This window comes from Anopheles coustani, chromosome X (assembly GCF_943734705.1).
Source record: "Anopheles coustani chromosome X, idAnoCousDA_361_x.2, whole genome shotgun sequence".
Lineage (NCBI taxonomy): Eukaryota > Metazoa > Arthropoda > Insecta > Diptera > Culicidae > Anopheles > Anopheles coustani.
This window is the reverse complement of record NC_071290.1, coordinates 8,443,089-8,460,940: the sequence shown is the minus strand read 5'-3', so window position 1 is coordinate 8,460,940 and position 17,852 is coordinate 8,443,089. Positions and strand designations below refer to the sequence as shown.

Below are 17,852 nucleotides of genomic sequence, written 5' to 3'. Positions count from 1 at the left end.
AATACATTTTTCTTCTCACTATCGTATTTTAGCACGGTGGAATATTCGTAGCGGAGTGGAAACAGACAGGCACCAACAGAAAAAAAACACAAAACCATGTAAAACAGGACAACGTTGGTAAAGTTACTCTATGAAATTCTAGTGAAAGCCCCCAAAACAAAACTGTGTAACAAATCATGAAATCCGAAGAATCAAAGGGTTAAACGAAAATGGGGCAAACTATGTAATATAAAATCGGTTCGGTTCAGTCAGACATTCCAGCATCTTTCTCGAAGCGTTTCTTTTTATCAGTTAGAGGGGAAAGTAAAACAAACACTAAACTATGATTAAGATGTGTTAAATGTGCAAAATGTGAAACATTTCGCAACGGAAACGGCATAAAGAAAACGAGGCAAAAAAAAGGAACACTATTTAACAAGAGAACCGATATAGTTAAGCTAGTGGCGACTTTGAGTTGGGAAAGCAATTGTGTTATTTATGACTATATATTTAGTAGAACAAGGTAACGTTTAGGTCACGCAGCAATCGATGATCCTTCAGAATATAAATGAAAAAGAAACCAATCAAACCTAGTTAGTGAACAAATGAAACAATTTTAGCGTACAATTAAAAGTAGTATATGCATAATGAGGAATAGCGACAAAAAAACAACAAAAAAAAATGAAACAAACAGCGACAAACCTACGTTGCATTGCACGTGCATTCTTTCAGCTCAATCAAAATGTATAATTTCTACGTGTATAGGGTATACTATGGACAAACACTGAGCCACTCGAGCTGTTGGATTAGTAAAATTCATGCAAAATCAAATGTTACTTCATTGGTTCACCGTCTGTCCAACTTTACACGCACCACCACTGCAATCGCAGCGAGAACCGCGTACTCGAGAAATATACAATTTGTTTTCCACTAGGTTCAGATACTCGCGTCAGTGCATCAAGTAATTTGATCCTAACTTCCACGCTGTAGGTTCACACTAGGTCCCAGTTGGATACTGCTTTCCAAATGTTTATACAAGCAGCGGTAGAGAAGCATAATCACAACAAACAATAACTATTCTTGCCATTTTTGAAACGAACGAAATCGAACACAAACTGTTCATTTGATTATGTGATGTAAGGTTGTAAATACGCGTTGATTTGGAGTTCCATTACAGGTTGTTCCAGTGAACAGGTTATTGATAGTTGAACATTGTTTCTTTTTAACAAACAAAACAACATCAACTAAACACACACCCACACAACTCAGTTGAAAAGGCAGTGGACAATCAGCGATCGCTTCCTGGCGCTTGCTGTCTATTGCTTGTTGACGAATTAGCTCCCCACACTTAAAGTGCAAGTAACTGACGCTCTCCCCGAACAATCGCGTCCCATGGACGTGTGTTGATCCTAACACAACCGTAATCGGAGCATGATACTGCACCGTGTGTGTGGGTGGCTCCTGCCCCCCTATGCGTTTTGTTTGTGGCCGGTGTGACTCATGCGATATCATGATACGCGAAATATCATTAGCAGGTACTGACGACCTCGCAGAGCACCGGGTTTTGGGGCGGAGCTGATGGGGTAGGTAGCAAACAGAAACTAAGTAAGTTGCTATTGTCATGCTTGACTCCCATATGTAAACACCTATAAATCAATACTAGTCAATCCATCGTTTCAAAACCAACATACATACCATTTAGTATTCTTTCCTGCTCATGCGACCGGAATACTTTTTAATAAATAAAACAGAGAACCATTGAGAACCAATTTCTGTTAAGCTAAACTTTTGCCGGTGTTTCACGTGCGCGTAAACAAATCTTGCTAGCGAAATGAAAGAAACATTTTAAAACATACCACTTCTCTACCAGCGGTCAAAACAACAGCGAGACGGTAGATGGTGGTAAACTAACTGGCAGTCCACGTTTCGTTATTCCACATCATTCGTTAAAATAAAAAAGAAATTTTAAAATTCCAAAACATCACAAATGCGAAGATTGCGATCAACACTGTGCATAATTGCTCGGCCTCAGCACTAACGTCGATCAATTCTAGGTGTCAATTTTTGTACATATTATCACTCCAAAGATTCCGTTCCTTCGGATGGATTCGATCAAAGTACGTGCTGAAGCTAAATATATTTCGAGATATACTGCATCGCATATCCCGTTTTGAATAGCTAATGAGAATTTGTGTTTAACCTCATTCAAATCGACCAAAGTTGACAAAAAATCGCTCCCTAATAGAATTGTTACAAGTAAAAGCAAAATCCAGAATGTCTCGGTTTGAATTTTTTCCCTTGCGTAACACGTGCATTATCACTGCGACTGATCTCTTCAACGGTCAAATTGAACAGAATTTTTGCTTTTATGGCACTTTTTCTTCTACCGAAAGTCAGCTGGCGAATGTATAGGAAAAACTGGTATAAAGATGTCGAATGTCAAAGCGACCGCGATATCCCTCGAGGAACGTGACTTCAGCTGTCAACAGTGTATCTGTGTCGTAGGCAAAAGTGACGTATAAACAATTCACTGCAATCACCCGAAACCGAGCAGGAACCGATTGCGGAGCCTAGCTCGACGGTCGTAAAAATCCGGCCCTAAACCGTTCAATGCACTACCGTCCCGGTCCGTTCAGGTAAACGAAGGCGCGATGGGAGGCAGTGTCTGGCGCACCTGTCTGGTGCTGTCGGTGGCCGCCATCTGCTGGACCACGCCAGCGACGGCGCACGGCTGGGGCTCGGAAGACATGGAGCTGTTCGATCTGGTCGAGGAAGTGAACGAAAACTTCTACCAGCTGATGAACATCAGCCAAACGGCTACGTTGGCCGAAATCAAGCGCGCCTTCCGGACGCTCTCGGTCGTACTACACCCGGACAAGAACGATGCGGAGGACGCGAACATCAAGTTCCGCAACCTGGTCTCGGTGTACGAGACCTTGCGCGACCCGACCAAGCGCGAAAAGTACGACAAGGTGCTGAAGGAGGGCATGCCGAACTGGAAGTCGGCTATATACTACTACCGACACGTGCGTAAGATGGGCATGGTCGAAAGTGCCACGATCCTGTTCGTCGTGATCACCGTGATGCAGTACTTCGTGGCATGGGCTGCGTATGTCGAGAAGAAATATACGGCGGTAAGAATGAAAGATTTTCTACACGAAACGGGATGTTCATTTTCTTCTCCGTTTCAGGAACAAATTGTTGGCAGCAAGCTGAAAAAGTTAAACAAAAGGAAGCAAACCAACGTGCAGCTAGAAGAGTTGATCAACGAAATACCATTGCCGAGCATTAAAAATACACTTCCATTTCAAATCCCTTGGTGGGTGTGGAGTACGATCACCGGCACGCCCGGAGCCATTCGCGGGATGTTTGAGCTGTATAATCAGCAAAAGAAGCTGAAGGAAGAGGAACTGCAGCGGTACTTATAACCCGCTCTGTCAGCTGTACACAGGAAATCTCTAATCTCTAGTGTTTTTGGTTTGTTACGATTTTCAGCGAGCAGGAGGAAATCGAATTGCAGGCCTCGCTGGAGGAGCAGCGAGCGAAGGATAAGGAAAACCGAACACTTCGCAAGCGCACAAAGAAGATGCTGGTGCCGGAGAAAACCGACGAAGAGCTGGCCGCGTACAGTCAGAGTATTCTCAAGCCCGGGCAGGACACGAAGGAAACGACCGCACCGCCGCCCCAGTCGGGCGGACTCTGGACGGAGGACGACCTCACCGAACTGGTGCGGTTGGTGAAGAAGTACCCCGGCGGCACGGCGAACCGCTGGGAGCTGATCGCTGACCTGATGCAGCGCAGCGTCGAAGAAATCACCTACATGGCCGCCAAGATGAAAGAGTGTGGCTACCGGTTACCGCATCAGGCCGAAACGAGTGTGGCCGAGTCACTCGCGGCCGGCCAGGTGCCGGCAAAGGTGAAAACAAAAACGCGTGACAACGCCGACGCAGCGGCCAACACCAGCACCTGGTCGCAGCAGCAGCAGCAAGCCCTCGAGGTCGCTATCCAGAAGTATCCCAAATCGGCCAACTACGACCGCTGGCAGAAGATCGCCAGCAGCGTGCCGGGCAAGTCGAAGGAGGAGTGCATCGCCCGGTACAAGTATCTGGTGGAGCTGGTGAAAAAACAAAAGACGACAGCTGTCGCAGCCGACAATGACGAAGATTCGAAAGCGTCCATCAGTCGCGAGCCACCACAACCGGAGCCGGTTAGTCAACCCGTCGGAGAAAGTGTCCCGTCAGCCATCGATGGGACAGGGAGGAACGGCGAGGAGGAGGACGAGGAGGAGACGACAGGTGGGGCCGCACAGGGTGGCCACAGCGAAAGCGTCCGACCGGGTGGCAAAAGTAGCTCCAAAAGCAGACGACGGGAGCGAAAAAAGGCAAATGCGTACTACAGCTACTCGGACGATTCGGACATGTCAAATGATCCAGGGGAAATATAAAGTGTGTTCGATGTACTTCGCGATACAATAGACTCCTGTTTATCCGTTGTAAAGATTGACACGGCATCCGCGAATAATCTACAAAATGTTCAAGAAACCCAACTAAACGGTTCATATTAACGTATACCGAAGAAGTTTATTTCATTTAATACCTTGTAGACGGAAGAACGGACATGTCCATCTTGACGCGTGTGTGACGTTTCTAATATTAACGTAAGCGACAATTAGCAATTTGCTGGCCTTCTAATGGTTGATTTGTTGCTTGTTGCACAACGTTGTATATTGTTCATGAAAACATTATTCACCTTTTCTTCACAAATGTCCGACAGGAAAACAGACATTGTATTGTGAGTTACAGTTGCCCACACATTCGGCAGACACCGGACCAGTTTTCTGGGAGCTGACAGTACCGCAAGCAGTAAATTTTATAAAACACATTACGAAAAGTAAAACTTTCTTCCTAAACAAGCGTGTAACAGAAAAAAAGTAAAAAAAAACCTGGACCGGCTGCGGATAACCGGGAGTCTACTGTACTTCCCCCATCGGAACCACCTCCCATGATTTGCCGACGGTATCTTGCACACCCGGTGGTCAGCCGGTCAAAGACCATCCGGCGGATGCCAAATACCTTTTTGCGATGTGAGATAAGCTAAAGAATAAATCAATTTAAAACTACATTAAATAGAAACCGATGGGCCGTGTGTTTTGTCAACAATCGAAAGTGGCTTGGTTGTTTACATTGTCATTGGTCATTGGCTCCATCTTTCTCGCTCTTGAATGAAATTTAGGAATTTGCAGCAGGAAGGAAGCTTATCCATTTTTTACCCAAAAAAAAGCAGGCCGGAAGGATGCTCCCGACGATACCTTCCGGCGGAATTTTCCTCCCAAACACCCCGAGTAAGCGATTAAATGGCGGCGAAAAGACAACAAAGAAAAGCAAAAGACTTCAATGGACAGTTTGAGCGAAAAGCAACGAACCCCGCGACGACAACGGCGATCGCGAGCATCGCTCCATCAACGGGGCGCGATATCACCATCAAATGTATTGATGAAAAACGAATTATGAGACGAAGCAGGGTGTGTGTGTGTGTGTGTGTGTGTGTGTGTGTGTGTGTGTGTGTGTGCTCGCGCGCAAATCGTGAGGTGAAAAACGTACGCATTCGTATCAATGGCTCCCCCTGGAAGAGCTCGCGCTCCACCGGGCGCTTTCTTTTTCTTTTCACCAATATCCTCCAAACCCCATCCGTCCCGCTTTCGTTAGCACCATCTCTCCGCCACATGGCTTACCCCTTCCCCTTGCCCCACCGCATACCTTTCTCGCTGCATTTCACTGCTTGAACATTCACACCGTGGCGCGTCTTTTGACATCGCAGCGTATTTCGATCAAGTACGTGCCGATTGCTGGCAGAAATCGGCTCGGGCTGTGACTTGACTGCGGACTGCGTGGTAGTGGTGCTGGTGGTGATGGTGGTTGCCTTCCCTCCTGCTCCACCAGTGTTCCGTTCGTTGCTCTTTGGCCCCCAGCCGTAGCTCTGGTTGGCCGCGTTCCATTTCGGTGCCGTATGTGCCGCGCGGTTGAAACTGGACCCCTGCTCTTCGCCTGCTCTCTTGCTCGCTCACTCTCTCCCACCGTCCGCTCGCCCCGCACGCGTTCCTGCTGGCCAGGTGCAAGAGGTTGCCCCCAAGAGGCATCGACGTTCCGGCAGTTCATTTCTCGCACTGTGCAATTGTTGGAGCACCGGAGCACAGGTGCCTACTTACACCACACGCGGTTTCGCGCGGTGTGCTACCGTTTCCTGTTGTTTTTCCTTCCCATTGGACGTGGACGTGTCGCCCGGTCGCGAGCGCGCGCGTGTATGTGCGTGTGTGTGTGTGTGTGTGTGTGTGCTTTGAATCCGAGCACCCGTCTTCCAGAAATCCGGATTCGAACCTAGGCGGTACTAAGTGCTCCGTTCCCGTGGCCGTAGACAGGTATTGAAACCGGTACCCGCAAGCCGATCGTGTGTGGAAGTTGTTGGGAAAAGTGGATTCTGTGACAGGTGAACGACGACGACAGGTGGCCTGGGGAAGATGGCTCTCGCGAGGTGCTCTTAGCGCATCTGACACGGTTCCTTTTCGTGCTAGAAGCAGCAGGCTGAAGAATGTACGCAGCAGTGTGTGGTACATCGCACGAGAACTACGCAGATAATGCCGATTTTCTACCTTTCCGGTGGCATCTCGCGCACCGATCCGGGGCTCGATGAAGTCGGTGAATGGAAAGCGGGGCAACGGCTACCAGCGCTTTTTCCCAATGAATCAGCATAACTCCCGATCAAACCAAAACGTCCACTCAAACGGCTGTTCTGGCCCACCACATCGCCTTGTCACACGCCAGATGTCCAGAGTGTTCTTGCGCGTCTGTTCCCGTTCCCGAGCCGGAAGACTATTACTTCCGCACTTCCGGTGCGGAACGACTTCTTCCCGCAACCGCATCTCCGGTCCCCTTTGTTTGCGTCGTGCTTTTCTTCCTCCGGGAACCGCGCCGTTACCGTCTTCCCGGCGCTCGTATGCGGGGGGTTTCCCCCAGCTTCACGGGGTAGCATACTTTCTCCTCTACTTGATTGTACCCCGTGTACCGCCCCACCCGACCCCCGCTCGGTGCGGCTTCCGTCCTTTTCCTTCCCTGGTAGCCATCTTCGCCATCCGCCACACTCGCACTCGGTGATCTGAACGCATTCAAACACGCACTCCCAAATACTGCCAACACTGCCGCGAAGCCCTTGTGCCTGCTCCGAATAATCATTCGCCACATGAAACTGCGCGTTCGCTCACCCTTTCTGGATCTTTCTCTTTGCCTGCCTGTCCTTTTGATCCCTTTCTTCGAGGGGGGTTTTTCTGGAAATCGCCGCGGGATCATAGGAGAAAGAAAGGCCCGCGAGGAAAGGTAGCAAGAAAGAGAGCGCGAAACAGCGATCGTCACAAGCTAAGCTCAGAGATTCTCAACCATGAGATCATGATAAATTTTCAATGAATATCGAAGCTTACGCGAACAGCAAATTTATCAAGGATTGTCGGAAGGGCGATACAACCTTTTCAGCCAATACCAACCAATTTCTTCCTTTATCAAAATTAAAAGATAATTTTATAAATTTAAAAAAAGCGATCACACGATTGATTGTTTACAAACTATTTTGCAAAGATCAGTACGATCCCAAAAATTAAGCCTTCAAATCATGCTTTCGGTTTTGCTTACACCTGTTGTTAGAGGATATAGCTTAAGGTCGACGGGTATAAATACCGTCGTGTGAACTGTTTAAAATTAGACGAAGTTTTAAATGGATCATGTTAACGTAATGCCAATATGGTTATATTGGAGGATCTAGGCGATACTTCTTGATGCATTTATTGCATGAGTTTATGGCTCCAATAATGAAGCACGATCAATACCGTGCCTGACCTAATTCCACTAAAACATATTTGGGCTTCAATTCTGACATTCCTGTTAATTTAACCTTTTTATAGTTTGTGTCATTTGCAGAAAAATTGTGTACTGTACTGAAAAAAAGTGTACTGTTAGGGCATCTGATAAGAAAACCGATCAGGTGGATTCACGGAGAGCTCTAAAAATGGCCTCTATCTTCTTTTTTATCCTATTTTCAAGGTTTATAAAACCCATAAAGATGAATACGGTTGTTGCTTTTTTAAAATGGTGATCAATTCAATCCGGTTGTCCAATAGGAGATTTGATGTCTACCATGTTGGTTCCCTACCCGTTGTCAAATATTGTTTTGAAAAACCCGGCGTCGATCATTTAATTAATGGTGTGTGCAACCAGAGTCAGGCATACGAAATAATGTTCTGTTCTGTTGTATTGAATCATGTGTTATATGGCTTAAACTTAATGTAATTAAACCTGTTGTATGTAATACAAGGCTCTTGCAAGTTGAGTGTGCAAAGCCAGTTCTAAAAATAAACAATAGTAACTGGACTGTCGAATGTCTTAAAATTTTCTTTTGACAATTTGTCAAAATGTTCTGTACGGGATGGTCAGAGTATTACCATTGACTATGGTTAAAAGTATAAGTTAACTCGTATCCGGAATGTGAAACGCAAAAAAAACGCTTATGTTATGATCAAGTTTTGTTTGTGTTGGTGTATATTCGCGGACGATTGAGAATCTCTGGCTCAGCTGGTAACTTGGCACGGTGGTTCAGCAAACAGTGTAACATGGACGGCTATGTATGTCTTCAAAATGTTATACTTGTTTAGTATCGAGAGATTAGTTTCACGATTCCACGTTATTGATATATTTAACAACAACATGAATTTTTCTATAACGCAAAGAAATGACTATAAAACAATAATAAGTGAATTCTTGACAGACTATCGTAGAATATACCACTGTTGTAATATGTTGCTGATGTTCCATTGGAATGTCACGGCCTACCCAACTGTGCAGCGGGTTGAACGTTTGGCGTTCAAACACACCAGATTTTATACATATTTTTTCTTCTCTCTTCTTTTGCCACAGGTGGTTAAACTTCCAAACCCCACCAATACAGCCAATTGGCACATCATACCAAACCTCCCCCCCCCCACCTCCCCCCCTCCACCTCCACGCTGCGCCCTTTTCCACCACCATCACCCCATCGAATCTTTTCTCCCCAACCCTTCGCCGTTGCTCGCGGGGCGAATCGACCATACACCCGATCGCCCGAAGAGTGAAAGGAAAGAAAGCAAGCGGCAAATCGGGCGAAGCAGCCTCGCTGAGGCGAAAAACCAAAAACAACAAAAAAAAAAAATTCAACGCCCGAACCAAGCAAATTGCGCGAAGCAGCAAGCAAGGCAACGAAAATAAAAATAAATAGCGATCTTAGCTCGCCGCGGTGGGAAAGCAGAACGAAAAAGGAAAAGAGAGGATCGACCGCCGCTGTGGGGCAAATGGACGCGGCCGGGAGTGCAACGGCTATAGCGCAGCAGCAGCAGCAGCACCAGCCGGAGTTGCCTTTTCTCGCCAACACAACGGTATACGCGATCGGCGGTGGCGACGGTGGGGAGCTGGATCCCTCCACCAGCGGCTGCTGCAAGAGCAATGCTAATGATACGACGACGACGACGACGACGACGCCGCTGGGGTGCGATAGTGCGGGGGGGAGGTCGGTGCTGCTGCTCCTGCAACGATCAAACGCAACCCCATCTACGGCGGTGGCAGAAGAAGCTCCAGCGGCAGCGCCACCGATGGAAGCAAGAACTACTATCGCGGGCCGGGGGGAGGAGGGGGAGGAGGAAGACGAGGATGGTGAGGTGATGGTGGTCGGTGGATCGAGTGAAGATTCCCATTTCGATTCAAGCTTGAGCGGCGCGCAACCCCAGCTCCACCAACAACCACAGTTCACCGACTTCAGCAGCAGCAGCAATGGTAGCGAGGGAGCGGAAGGGGTTGGGGAAGGGGCGCCAGCGCCAGGTGGCGATGTGAAAGACCAGATAGCGGAGCGGCTAGTGGCGGAGGTGAAGCGCGAAAACGGTGAAGGAACCCAACCCAATCCGGAGCCGAGCGACGGAGAGCGGGAGGAGCAGGTGGCAGTGGTGCCGGGTGGTGCCGAGCGGTTGATGTTTATAACGGCACTTGCATCTGGTGGAGCAGCGGCAGCAGCAGCAGCAGCCCAGGCAGTAGAAGCAGCAACGTTGGGAACGTCGACGGCGACGACGACGACGACGACGACGACAACGGCGAAGAAGTGCCCGCTCGAGTTCGACGAGGTAGCAGAAAACCATAACACTTTGGCCACGGTCGCCGGCGATCACGGAGCGGCAACAGCAGCAACAGCGATCAGCGACGGTGCATCAGCGGCAGTCGGCAGCGTCGAGCCACCACAGCAAGTCGTGTACGTACGCTCCGGATGCGACACGGACGCATGCCCAAAGAAGGCAGCGAAGGTGACGCCACTGGTGCGGTGCAGCGCCGATCCAGCCAACAGTAACGTCGTGCGGATACAGATCATCCCGGAGGGCGAACCGCCCGCCCCTGAAGACCCGCTGCAGAACAAAGACGGCAACGTACGTGGCACCGTTCCGGGTGGCTGGAGTTCGGCCGGTTCTGGTCTCGCGACGTCGTCGAGTGTTAGTGGCGTCAGTGTGTCAAGTGCGAGCGCGCCCGGTGCTGCGTCTCCCAAGTGTCCCAGTTCGAAGGTCGTGACGGTCGTCTCCTTCGGCAGTGACGGTAGTGGTTCCTGTCGCGAGCTTGGTAGTGTTGTGGTAGGCGACCGGCAGGAGTCGCGCGGAAGTCCAGAACGGACTTTCGATCTCGCGGAAGTGGTGTTTACCACCGACATCGGCGGCGGAGTAGACCTCCAGAGTAGCGCAGCAGCTCGGGAGCTCGGTTCGTTCGCCACGACCGTGTGCTGCACGAGTGGAGTGTTGAGTGGTGTAGTAATTGATGTTGGTGACGCTCGAACTTCCCTGGTTGCAAGCCCGAGCGGAGAAGTTTGGCCACCCGGGTTCCCAGGTCAGGAGTCGGAGCCGCCGCTGATCGACGACCACGATATGGTGCAGAAGAAATCGATGACGCTGGCGACGGTGGCGGGCGGTGGTATGACCTCCGATCTGGACAGTCCGTCCCCGTACGTCTACTATCTGGGCCCGCGGCCAACTTCTGGGACCGGCGGCGGGCGCACCAGCACCAGCAGCAGCAGCGGCCGGAGCAGCAGCGGCCAGTGCTCACCGAGCGACATGCTCGACAGTGGCACCTGCAGCGATATCGAGCTGACGCCACCGCCGCTGCCGAAAAAGATGTCGCAACGCGGCTCCAAATCGTCGTCGGTGACGGTGACAGCGCCTTCTTCGACAACGGCGGCACTCAGCGCGCTGCCGATAAAGCAAAGTGGCGGTCCTGGAGCGCTGGGCGATAAGACAACAGCGACAGCGACAACGACGGCAGATGCCGTTATCAATCAACAGGCGCTGGAAACAACACCCGAGTTCCAACACCATCACCTTGAGTTTCATCGACTTAACCACAATCAGACCCATCCGCACCTGAAGCAGCCTCAGCAGCAGCAGCAGCACCTTCTACACAATGGCAATGACGACGACGACGACGACAACGACGACGACCAACACCACCAACGTGACGAAGAACAAGACAGACAGGACGGAAAACATCAAACACACGTTGATTTGACGCAAAACTGTTTTGCCGCTCGGCAGCAACAGCAGCAACAGCAGCCAGCCGGAAGCGTTATTGTGAGCGATAGTGACGGATCGGAGTCGTGTCTGAGCTGTGATTCACTGAACTTTGAGCACCTGTCGGGTTTGCAGCAGCCAGCGCCGCCGACGGAACACACCAGGGTCGTCGCCGCATCGCCACCGCCGCCGCCACCACCGCAACAGCCTATCGACACGGGAGACGGGGACATTGGCAACGGCACGCTGACCCTCGGCGGCGAGTTCGAGCAGCCCGGCAAGCAGCAGGAGAGGCGCGCCGCCCCGTTTCGGGCGGGTAATGTGTGCGGTCTGCCCGATTCGCTTCTGGCAGCAATCCGCGAGAGTCGCCCCAAGGTGTACTGCAACACCGACGAGGACCAGCAGCAGCAGCAGCAGCAGCAGCAGCAGGATCAGAAGCCATTTGAGCCGGTGACAAACCGGAGCAATGGAGCGTCGATGGTAGAACAGCTCGAGCTGCTTATGCCGACGACCACCACGCGCTCTATCCTGATGGACAAAATCAACAGCCTCGAGCAGTCGATGCAGGGCCGCTACGCTGTCGGCGATCAACCGGACGCATCAAGCAACCACCAACAACATCACAACCACCACCTGCAGCACCACGCCATCAACAGTGACGCCGGGGGGCGCGCCCAGAGCAGCTGCTCCACGGCCGGCTCCGTCACCACGGAGAGTGTCCGCAGCAATCACTTCGAGAGCGATCGGTTCTACAAGTTCCACATCCACGAGCATGTGCTGGACGTCGCACCGGGCGGGACCAGCTCGCCGGAGACGACGCCGTCCGTGGTGGACGACGACGAGAGCTTCGCCGGCCTGAAGGACCTCAGCAACGGCACCTCCACCATCCGCAGCAACAAGGGTACGGTGCGCGGGGTGAAGAACCGCGTCCGCAATGGCATCGCCACCTTCCTGCAGATGCAGCAGACAGGCATGAAGGTAAGGCATCCGACACCTCAGCGTTACTCGGCGGATTTTGGGACCCAGCTTTGGGAATATAGCAGGCACGGTTAAGCTGGCGTTCGGTGTCAACATGTAACCTAGGAACTTATCACTAGATAAAATCACCAAACTTGCCTAGCTTTTGCACGCTTTTGCTGCGTGCCTCGTGACAACACCCTTTGGTAGCGCATAGTTCAGGTCGAAACCCATCGTAGGAATTTAACTCTAGATAATATCCCCAAACCACTATCCATCATACACACTTAGCGCTGAGGTTGACTAATAAGTTTTAATACAATTTCTAATCTTATCGCGGCGACCTAACACCGAGCACCTCCCCCCGTATCTTTCCACTCCCACGGTTGGATAGCAGCACCCGTGGCCCATCAGCTATCATCTCCGGATCGCCTTCTGGAGCCTTCCGTTTTGAAGAGGGCCCCCCTTTTGTCTGCTACCGGGAATGCGTTTCTCACTGCGGTTTGGTGCTTCCTGCTCGTTAGGCTTTTGGGAAAAACAAGCTGAAGCCGCAAACGCCTTATAATTGCCGACAATGGTGCGGGATGGATTTGGACGCGCCGATTGGTTCTCACATCCCGAAAATCTTGCACCGAGGTGCCCATATCAATTGCACAATTGCACTTTTGCGGGGTGGCAAACACAAGATGGCAAACGGGAAAGGCGCAAATCTGCGATGGTGATTGAAGGCGTGAAAAGCTGTACAACTAAAGCAAGAGGGGTATGCAGGGGGGGTAGGGGTGGCGAGGGTGTGCGGTGAAATGAGTGAGTTGCGCGATTACGCAATTACGCTAATGTGAAATCTCACACGTTACCCGCATGTGAGCGCGGGTGCGAGCAGCTGAAAGTAGGTGGTCGATGGGAGTCTGTGGCTAAAAATTAACATCGGGTACTTATCCGAAAGGCACGTACCAAAAGCAACGCGCCAGCTGATAATTTCAGCCCACACCTCCCGCGCAGCCTTCTTTTAATGAGCGCCATTGATTGGGAAACGGCACCCAACATCACCACCGAGTTGCGGGAGTTGGAAAAGCTGGCCCAAACAATGTTAATCCGACAAATCGCAGTCGCTTCCCCTTTCACCTGCCAGCTGTCAGGTGGTTATAGCATCCAGTGACACCTTCACCGGTTACAGCGGAATTTTTGGCAAAATAGACATGTGTCGCACCCTCGTCGATGTTGGCCTCGATTTGGAACGCTCCGCTGCGGGGGCGGTGTGTGGCGTGGTTCGGTGAACAAATAAGTCACCGGTTACAGCAAGCGGCGACCGCCTTACGTACGGCCGCATATGTATGTTAATCGATGGAGCATCTTACGCGCGTTGCACAACTCCCCAGCAGACGGGGCGTTACTGCGCGAGCTTCCATCGGTCCGGCCATTTCTGCTGTCATTTATCAAAACATTTATGTCACGAAAAACAACAAACAACAAACGCGCGTGAAAGGCGGCCGGCCCGCGAGTCGCCAATTGTCGGCCAGTGTGCAGATGTTAGGGAGCATCCTGTTCGAGAGTGGCTTGGTGCGCTTTGTAACGCAAAACTGTAACGCTTCAGCCCAATCGGGGCCGCGCGGATTTCAGGATCGGCAAAAAGTAAACCGTGCCTAGTTTTCTTGCTGCAACTTTCTTGCTCGCTAGAATAGTAGGCCACCTGGGCGCCCGGGCTGCCGTGCTGCCAGGCGTAACGGTACTCTGCTGTGCCCGCACGCCCCGGAGCACGGTTAACCCGAACCGGTTCGCCCAGTTGACAACGCTTTGCCAGGGCCCAGGGATCGTTCCAGACCGTTCTCCGCCGGGCACCGTAGGTCATTAAAAAACCGGATCAGGTTGTCTTCCTCCTCCTCCGGTGGCCTACCTTTTTTTTCCCATCTCCACCTTGGCCTCACCGAAGGCGACTAAGGCCGTCGATGGAGGTCGGCGCTTGCTCTGACCTAAATCGCGCCGAATAGCTCCCCTGGACAGCGGGCTAGCATTAATCGGAAACGATATTAGGCTTGCACGATTGATTGGATTGCCAATTCGTTCCTCCCGTTTACTCGCCGAAGACCTGATCGAGGGGGTTAGGGAAGTCCGGGAGCGGGAGAGGTAGAGAGAGAGAGAGAGCGTGAGGGAGAGAAAACCTGCCCTCCGATTAGGGCATGAAAAGCGGTGCAGCAACACACTGTAAAATAACTGTTCGTTTGTGCACGCAAACTCATACGGTTCGTTCTTCTTTTTTTCGTTTTTTCGTTGGCTTCACGTTCCGTTTCCGGGATCCGGGCACGCGCAGAACTACAAGGACAAAGAGGCCGGCAAGGTGGTCGTATACAGCACCAGCATGGGCATCGTGCGCGAAACGTACACCAAGTGCATGAACGTCAAGCAGATCCTGCGCACGCTGCTGATCAAGTTCGAGGAGAAGGACATCTTCATGAGCAACGAGTACCAGCAGGAGATCCGGGAGCGCATGCAGACGGACACCATCAGCGTGCCGCAGGTGTTCGTCGACGGCCAGCACATCGGAGTAAGTCGCCAACCTTTTCCCCCAAAACGACCAACTCTCTAACGCTCGCTTCCGGTTTTTTTTCTCTCCATCACACCAGGATGCCGAATGTATCGAAAGGCTGAACGAAAGCGGCGAGCTGCGGAAGATGCTTAAACCATACAAAGTACGTCCCAGTCCCGGTATTAGCTCTCGTTTTTACTGAACTCGAACTTTTCTCTTCCACCATCCCTTCCAGTGCCTGGAATCGCCCTACATGTGCAAGGTGTGCGGTGGCTACCGGCTGCTGCCCTGTCCGTCCTGCGGCGGCTCGAAGAAGTCCATCCATCGCAACCATTTCACCGCCGAATTCATCGCCCTCAAGTGCATGAACTGTGACGAGGTGGGACTGGTCAAGTGTCACAACTGCTGAGCCCGGTGACCGGTGACGCGGTACCATTTGGTTGCCGGGATCCGGACGCCAGAGCCTATGGCTGCGGTTAGGCTGCGGGGAAGCCCCAAATTCTTACATTTTTGTTTAGTTGTTTGTTTCCTTCCTTGCGTTCGGTTTGGAGCCACCTTATTCTAATCAGTAATGTTTTCTAGTGTTTCGTGTGCACCCGCGGTGTACCGCTGTTGGTTAGACTATATCTAAATATATGTTGCATATATACACTCTTATTGCATTCCGCTCACCTTAGGGACCACTTTATCTGGCATCCGCTTAGGGACCACTTAGTGTCGTTCGCATTATTCGTCTATTTACCGTAGGGTTTTAGGGATCATTCCTCAGGCTTGGTTTGGCCAAAACAAGCACACACATACACACACAATCGTCATGTAGCTCAAACAATACTAATATGTACATAGGAGGATACTGCATTCTTCCAAAACAAGCATTGCTCAATGTCATCGAATCCATTATCGCTTGCAGTGGACCAATATTTCCCTACTCACGCTCGATATATATATAAATATGTATATCATCAACCCACACCGCAAGGGTGACTGGGCGGGATTCGACCGAACAGATGATATCTCCCGTTGTCCTCCAGGTTAGGGCCGTAAGATAAAAGAGATGGTAACGATTCGCGCAAGGACGTAGAGCTGTACAAGTGAGGAGCGAGGGATACGGTACGGATTCTCGAAAGGCAATAAAAACAACGTACTATTCAACCGATAAATTCGCTGTCATTCGGATTAATCTCGCGTGAGCGTGTGTGATTTGTTTCCTCGGGTGTGTTTTTCCCCCCTTTTTCTGCGTGGTGATATCCGGGTAAAAGCTGCGCAACCATTCGAAAAAGCCCCAACCTAAACGTGGAAAGTGGTGCAGCTAACGGGAAAATAGTGTCCGTTCGGTGTAGGGTGCAACCTCCCCCCTTCCTTCCTCATGTTGCCCGTTAGATTAACTTGTCAGTTTATGTTTGTTTTCTTTCCTTTTTTTCCCCCCCGTGCCCTTCCGGTTCCTGCGTTGTCGCATGTGAACGATGTATTTTGCAAGGCCAAGCGCAGCGCGGGGTACCGTGGCATGTTTCGTTGTTTTTATCGTTAATCAAATTGCGATAAATTTCGACACACACACACAACCGGCAGCGATAAGATACAGATTTTTCTCAAGTATCTCGTTTGGCAACGGGACGCGCACGTGAGCCAGTGTGTGCGCTTGCGATCGATTTCGCTTCGGCTGACCAATGTCCAACTGTGTTCGAAAGTCGCACCAAAGTAATAACCCATAATCAGCATCAAAAGGGCAGAAAGATAATGGCAATTAAACGCGCGCTGGAAACGTTCGACTTTTTTGAGGACATTTCTACCTTTTTTTTTTTGGTTAACGGGTTTCCGAAAGTGTTTTTTTGGGGCGGAGGTCCGTTCCCCGTTCCCACACTTCCTTGCCCGACCGTGCGAAGGGGGATGGGGGGAAATGAAAAACTCACGGAAGCCATATAAGGCTTTCCAAACAGCATCAGGAACACGATATTCTGGTTGGCACCGTCCGGTTTTGTACGTTGGGATGACGGATACAATGACGAGTGTTATTCGATACAAGCTTCAAGCATCGCTTAAAACGCTGAGGGTTTAATTTTGAACATGTTTTAGGCACGTGTATCACGGGCAGAAAAAAAGCACATATACAGTGACGCAAACAAACGCTGTTCATCGTCACGGTGGAGCATACAATTGTGATCTTCACCGATTTGTTTTGCCAGCTCCGGTCGAAACATGGCGCTGTGTCGCATCTGGCAAGATCATCACGGATGATGAGAAGTCAGGCGTCTACATCGGCCTAACACACGCAGCTAGCCTGTTTGTGTAGAAGCGCTGCAGAACATACTTTTCCGCGGGTTCAGAACCACTGGCCGCCAACTCTCTACGTAAACGGCGGGCACGGTTGCGTGCGCGGCTCGGGCAGCATCGCCGAGGGCCTCGGCCGTTCAACATGACTAAATTGGTGCATTCATCGCGCATTTCGCGCAGCGGGTAGTAGTGGTGCGCCGTGGAATTAGTACACAACCGTGCCGGACGACGAAAACAGATGGGGAGCAGAAGGAGCAGCGGAAAAAAAAGAGCCAAAGTCATCGAACTGAGTCGTTGCGCTATGCTGTGTGTGGTGGCCAAGAAGAAGGTCCGCGCGGCAAGACACGTCGACTAGAGTGGCGCTCCAATGGAGGCACCGTGCCTACGCAAGACTTGGGCAAGGAAGGCAGCGACGACGCAGCAGGGATAAGAAGCGCGCGTACGAGTGAGCGAGAGCGGCCGGCGCACGGCGAAGCGAGAGAAAGTATCCTAGAGAGCGAAAGTATATGCGAACGCACG

The 17,852-nt window shown here is 50.9% G+C and overlaps 2 protein-coding genes across 2 annotated transcripts; both read left to right on the top strand.

The window, feature by feature from the left end:
• The first annotated feature begins 2,495 nt into the window (after positions 1 to 2,495).
• LOC131269588 (uncharacterized protein F54F2.9) lies at positions 2,496 to 5,102 on the top strand. Its single transcript, XM_058272038.1, has 3 exons — positions 2,496 to 3,113; positions 3,171 to 3,397; positions 3,475 to 5,102. The coding sequence occupies exons 1-3, from the start codon at positions 2,631 to 2,633 to the stop codon at positions 4,421 to 4,423; spliced, it is 1,659 nt and encodes a 552-aa protein (XP_058128021.1). The 5' UTR covers positions 2,496 to 2,630; the 3' UTR covers positions 4,424 to 5,102.
• A 4,607-nt stretch (positions 5,103 to 9,709) lies between these two features.
• LOC131268994 (uncharacterized) lies at positions 9,710 to 15,471 on the top strand. Its single transcript, XM_058271304.1, has 5 exons — positions 9,710 to 11,463; positions 11,548 to 12,562; positions 14,847 to 15,080; positions 15,160 to 15,225; positions 15,298 to 15,471. Exons 1-5 carry the CDS (start codon positions 9,710 to 9,712, stop codon positions 15,469 to 15,471), a joined length of 3,243 nt encoding a protein of 1,080 aa, XP_058127287.1.
• The last annotated feature ends 2,381 nt before the right edge of the window (positions 15,472 to 17,852 follow it).